General features: G+C 42.2%; 1 protein-coding gene across 2 annotated transcripts in view; it reads right to left on the bottom strand.

Moving 5' to 3' along the window:
- Positions 1–982: 982 nt before the first annotated feature.
- Positions 983–4,820, bottom strand: part of LOC100873123 (transcription factor MYBS3) — a 5,137-nt gene continuing 1,299 nt past the window's right edge. The window contains exons 2-6 of one of the 2 annotated variants that reach the window (XM_044584492.1): positions 3,155–3,366; positions 2,975–3,067; positions 2,773–2,895; positions 2,077–2,131; positions 983–1,521 (exon numbers count right to left, since the gene is read on the bottom strand). In XM_044584492.1, coding sequence (XP_044440427.1) covers positions 1,469–1,521; positions 2,077–2,131; positions 2,773–2,895; positions 2,975–3,067; positions 3,155–3,366 — 536 coding nt within the window. In that variant the 3' untranslated portion in view covers positions 983–1,468. The remainder of the gene's footprint in view (positions 1,522–2,076; positions 2,132–2,772; positions 2,896–2,974; positions 3,068–3,154; positions 3,367–4,820) is intronic. The other variant, XM_044584491.1, reaches the window with a different exon arrangement.

Consider the following 4,820-nt stretch of genomic DNA (forward strand, 5'->3'; position numbering starts at 1 on the left):
TCCTTGACCTGCGCCGCCGCCTCCCTGGTACCCTTCGACTCCGGCGCTGGCGCCGGCGCCTTCCAGATCCCCTTCCAGCCCCCTCTCCATCTCCCTCGATCCTCCTCGTCCAGCGCCACCGCCGCCAGGTAGCCATCGCCGCCGCCCCTGCTCGCCGCCCCGTTCCCTGCCGCCCCAGCTCCCCCTCGTCGCCGGACTGCAAGGTACAGGCTCCGTCCCACCTCCTCCTTCTTTCCTCGCTCCTCCGTCCTCCTCTGTTGTCTGCTCTCCTTCCCATCCCTTGTCTGCTCTCCTTTTCAGCCACCGCCCACGACGACCCGTCAACCCCGAAGCAGACACCGTAACTCGATTCCTTTACCGGTATGAACCAAACAAAACAGAGATTTTTCCATTACATCCCTGTTACCAGTGTTATCTAATTCCCTTACCATTTACGTTACCAGTCTCTAATCCAAACACCTCCCTAGATGGCATCCTTCCTTCCCACTCCAAGTAGTGTACTTCTCTAGCCGACAAAAATTCTAGACCAGCGCTTGCACCGTACAAAGATCAAATCAGATTGCTACTCCCTCCATCCCATAATGTATAGTACTCTCTCTGTAAACTAATATAAGAGCGTTTAGATCACTAAAGTAGAATGATCTAACGCTCCTATGTTAGTTTACGGAGGGAGTACTACTTAGCTACCAAACTCATCAGGTGTGGAGCTAATTATGCTAGTACAGTATACAACATTACAACATTCTATTGACGATAGTACCTACTCCCTCCGTCCCAAAATAAGTGGCTCAACTTTGTACTAACTTACAAAGTTGAGCCACTTATTTTGGGACGGAGGGAGTATTATATCTTGCCTCCATTCCAGTCACGTCCTTTCTTTCTCAAGTGAACATGCTCTGGACCTAGGTGCAGAGAAACATGGACATGCATGCGCCAACTGACCTGAACTGCACTCAACCAAGTTCCAACAGGGCACAAAGAATGATCATGCCAGTTGCTAAAATACTGTGCACATCAACATGCTGGCAACAACTCAGATGGCTAGGACGGAGCACAACACATCAGAAAGCTTACAGACCGAGTTACAGACGACGATTGGTCTTTCATTCCTGCTTTTATTCATGTAATATCTCTAATAAAATGCTAGTGTTTATTCTGTCAACTGTCTATAACAACAATGCGACTCCCAAAAGAATAATTATTAGCTTAAACGACTTGGATCACGCCTACCGCATTCCGGGAAGAAATGTTGTTGGTCATGTTTTGTTGGGACGGCATGTTTTGTTGGGACGGCAGGCCAACCGTCAGCTCCAGATCCTTGTTCTCTGCTGGATGATCTGTCTTCGCAGTCGTCGCAGGAGGCAATGGTGAAGGACCGCTTTGCGGGATCAGGAATGCGCTAGTACAGGAAGTCAGGTTAGCTTCAAATGTCAGGGTACTTGTGTTGGCAGTCGCGGGAGGTGTCCCTTCAGGGACTATTGGAATTGGTCTGAACAGCGAGGGTACCCGCGAGAAGCAATCCTGACAACATGGCGTAGAAGCATCAAAGGTCAGTTACTAAATAAGCATAGTGATGGTGCACAATACGCATACGCATAGCAACAAATAACAAATATGCACATCATGGTACGAGCTGTTGACACCTAGACCATAGTGCAGGTAATACGCACCCAGTACACCAACCAAAAGCACAAATGGTACACGCAATGCAGTTTCCTATAAGACTAATATTACTGTACCCACTATCTAGTAAGCATGGTACTTAGTGACAAATAATCTTGATATTGGAAGTTGCAGTTTTTATCACAATTCTCATATTTATGTGTGTAAGCTTGAATTTTAAAGTAACTCTACTAACTAAGGCACCCGGTTGTTGCGTTGGCGTTTGAAACCACTGTTCTGGAACAATTGTACTAGACGTTTTGCAACAGTGATGGTACCAATACAGTACAGGATTCAAAAACAACATCTTTTATCATCTTATTGTTACTTGTTTGTTGGACTAAGACGGCAGAACTATGCTAAAAGTGTGAAGGGTATGAAAGCCCTAACGGTGGAGTATACAGTGCAGCCTACCTATATGATGCTCCAAGACTCTCCAACAAGAGACCATCCAAATCATCGCAAAAGACTATACAAAATTTAACAAGTTAAGGATTAGGGTGGTTTAATGTCCAACGAAAATGCAGGCTACACACAAATGACAGAAAACTAATGATGATTTGACCAGTTAACTAAATTTTCTTCCTAATGTATACTTTTAATGTGAAACTGAAGTAAAACTATGATGATTTGCATAGTACTACCTTAATAGAGAGTAAATGGGAGCACCAAACAACTAGCACATACGCACTATAACTCAAATCCCCAAATCTACTAGTGAACCCCAAACTGCAACTAAATTTTCTCTAAATTCTTTCTTCAACTAGAATATGGTTGTGACTAGTTTGTAAGATATCTAGTAAATAATAGAGTGCTCCCTCCGTTCCAAAATAATTTGAGTTCTGGGTTTGTCCTAAGTGTTAAGATCTACAATACCAAGTAAACGTAGTACGAAAATATATTTTATAAAGAATCTCATGAGACTAGTTTGATGTTCTAGATGTTAATATATTTTTCCATAAACTTGGTCAAACTTAAACAAGTTAGACTTAAGGCAAACCGCAATTATTTTGGAACGGAGGGGGGAGGGGGTATGTACAGAAAATCTAGCAGTGATCTGCTAACTGTATTTTGACAATATCAAATACTACAGTATGGTACTTGCATTACCATGTGGTTCATTTTGCTGAGACTTGCATCCACATTTGTTGCCGTAAAAGATGGAACTGGGGGAGGAAGATCTCTTGTAACTTGTTTTGCTAGATTAGCTGCATTCGAAGATGATACTCCTTCCTGAAAATGAGATTGCCATATCTAGTTCAGTGCTGACCTAGCATGCTAAAATTAAACAGCGTCTAAATCATGAACTTACCAAGCTGCTGTTCTGGAGTTGATTAGTCATTGTTACCATATCATGAAATTTTGCCATTGTTGGTGGTAAGATGGGGCAATTTGGTGCTGGTGACTGCATTCACAAGTGTACGGAGCATTCATTAAGAAATATTCAGACATCAGGTAAGTACTCCACATGCTGGGCAGGAAGCAAAATTACCAAATCGCTTGCCATCATATCGAAAAGGCTAGACCTGCGCTTCTTCTTGTTTGGATTAGTTTGTCTGAGAAAATATTTCTGAGCATGACTGGCCACTTGAGTTGGTGTCCTGGTAGTAACGAAATTTTTTGCTATACCCCTCCAGTCTCCCTTCCCCAGCTTTTCGAGACCAGCAAGAAATGTCCTATGCTCTTCTTCAGTCCAAGGGACAGCTGCATAGTTGCAATAAATACTATTAACCGAATGGCAGCAGATACGTATATGCATCAAAGAGCTGTAGTGGGGAAAAAGTATCCACATATTCATATTTCTCTTCTTCAAATTAATATGGTAAAAGCTCTTGTTGAGTTGGCTATGAGAACACTTTGCTATAAAAGCTGTCCCGAAAGATTTACATGACGTCATCTGATTCTGCTGCTCCCAATACAAGTCGAGAATTGAATCCCGGTTGTCTAAAAAAGAATCAGAAGACAAGAATTTGCACAACAAAAGACTCGGACAGTGTCAGACATCATCATTTCTTAACTTCATTAATAGCTTCTTTTGTAGCAACTCCTAAATCTAGCTTTCACGAGAACCTGAAACCTCATCAAACAACTTTACATCCGCCTTGCCTACTTGTGCAAATAATGTATGGGATCATTTATGCAATGCGCTATTACTAATACTCTCATGTCTTTAGTCAGTTTACACTTGTCCAATAATCTAGGCCATTGCGGTTGCATTAGCATCCAGACAGAAAATGCACACACTTTATTACTAGAAGATTTATACCGGGAGAAAACGCAGATCCATATAAGTGACATCATCATTCATTCAATTCTAGCGAGCAAAGGCCTAAGACACCTCCCAAGAAGGCCCCATCTTTCAGTTAGCAAAATTGAAAGGTACTATTCCAAAGTATCAACTGGTGTTCTATTCTGGAAGGCTCTAATCCTTACGGAACAAACTATAATAGTGAACTAGAGCAAAACTGGAGTCTGGAACTAACAAACCAGGAAAACAGTTTTAATAACTGATCAAATATCACAATAACTGCAGGCACATCACTAGAAAAATGAGGCCCTGGTAAATTTCCTAACCAAACCAGGTAGTAAATAATGCATTATGAGAAAGCACCATTGCACTAGATGGCACGAAGTAAAGCTTCATAGGTCAGTGTGATGCAGACAGTGGATGATAAGTGGCGACCCTGAAGAGCGGTGGAATGGCGACCATGGATATTTTTGTATGGCTACATGTTTATGAGCCTTTCAGACGCAGGCATTTGGCAACAGGTCATAACTTTCCTCTACAAAAGACATGGACCTCGTCTTTTCTAAGCACAATAGAGCTACGATCCATCAAATATGTAATTCCACAAAATTCACCAGACGCAAGATATCAAAACTGTTCTCTCTTAAGCTTGTGACGAGGTAAATATAAGTACGCAAGCACTACACTACCTTAACATGGCCACAGAACATGGTGTAAATCAGGTACAGGTCTGGTGACAGTGTCGCTCAACCTCTTGCTTGAACGACTAAAAAGGCAAGCTTACACCCACCCCTTCTATGATTGAATATACTGTACATCACAAAAAATCAATACAAATAAAAACCAAGGTTTCTCTAATCAGTTATACATTTCCCAATCATCCATTGGACATTACCTCCAATCCATACCC

This window comes from Triticum aestivum, chromosome 7D (assembly GCF_018294505.1).
Source record: "Triticum aestivum cultivar Chinese Spring chromosome 7D, IWGSC CS RefSeq v2.1, whole genome shotgun sequence".
Classification (NCBI taxonomy): Eukaryota; Viridiplantae; Streptophyta; class Magnoliopsida; order Poales; family Poaceae; genus Triticum; species Triticum aestivum.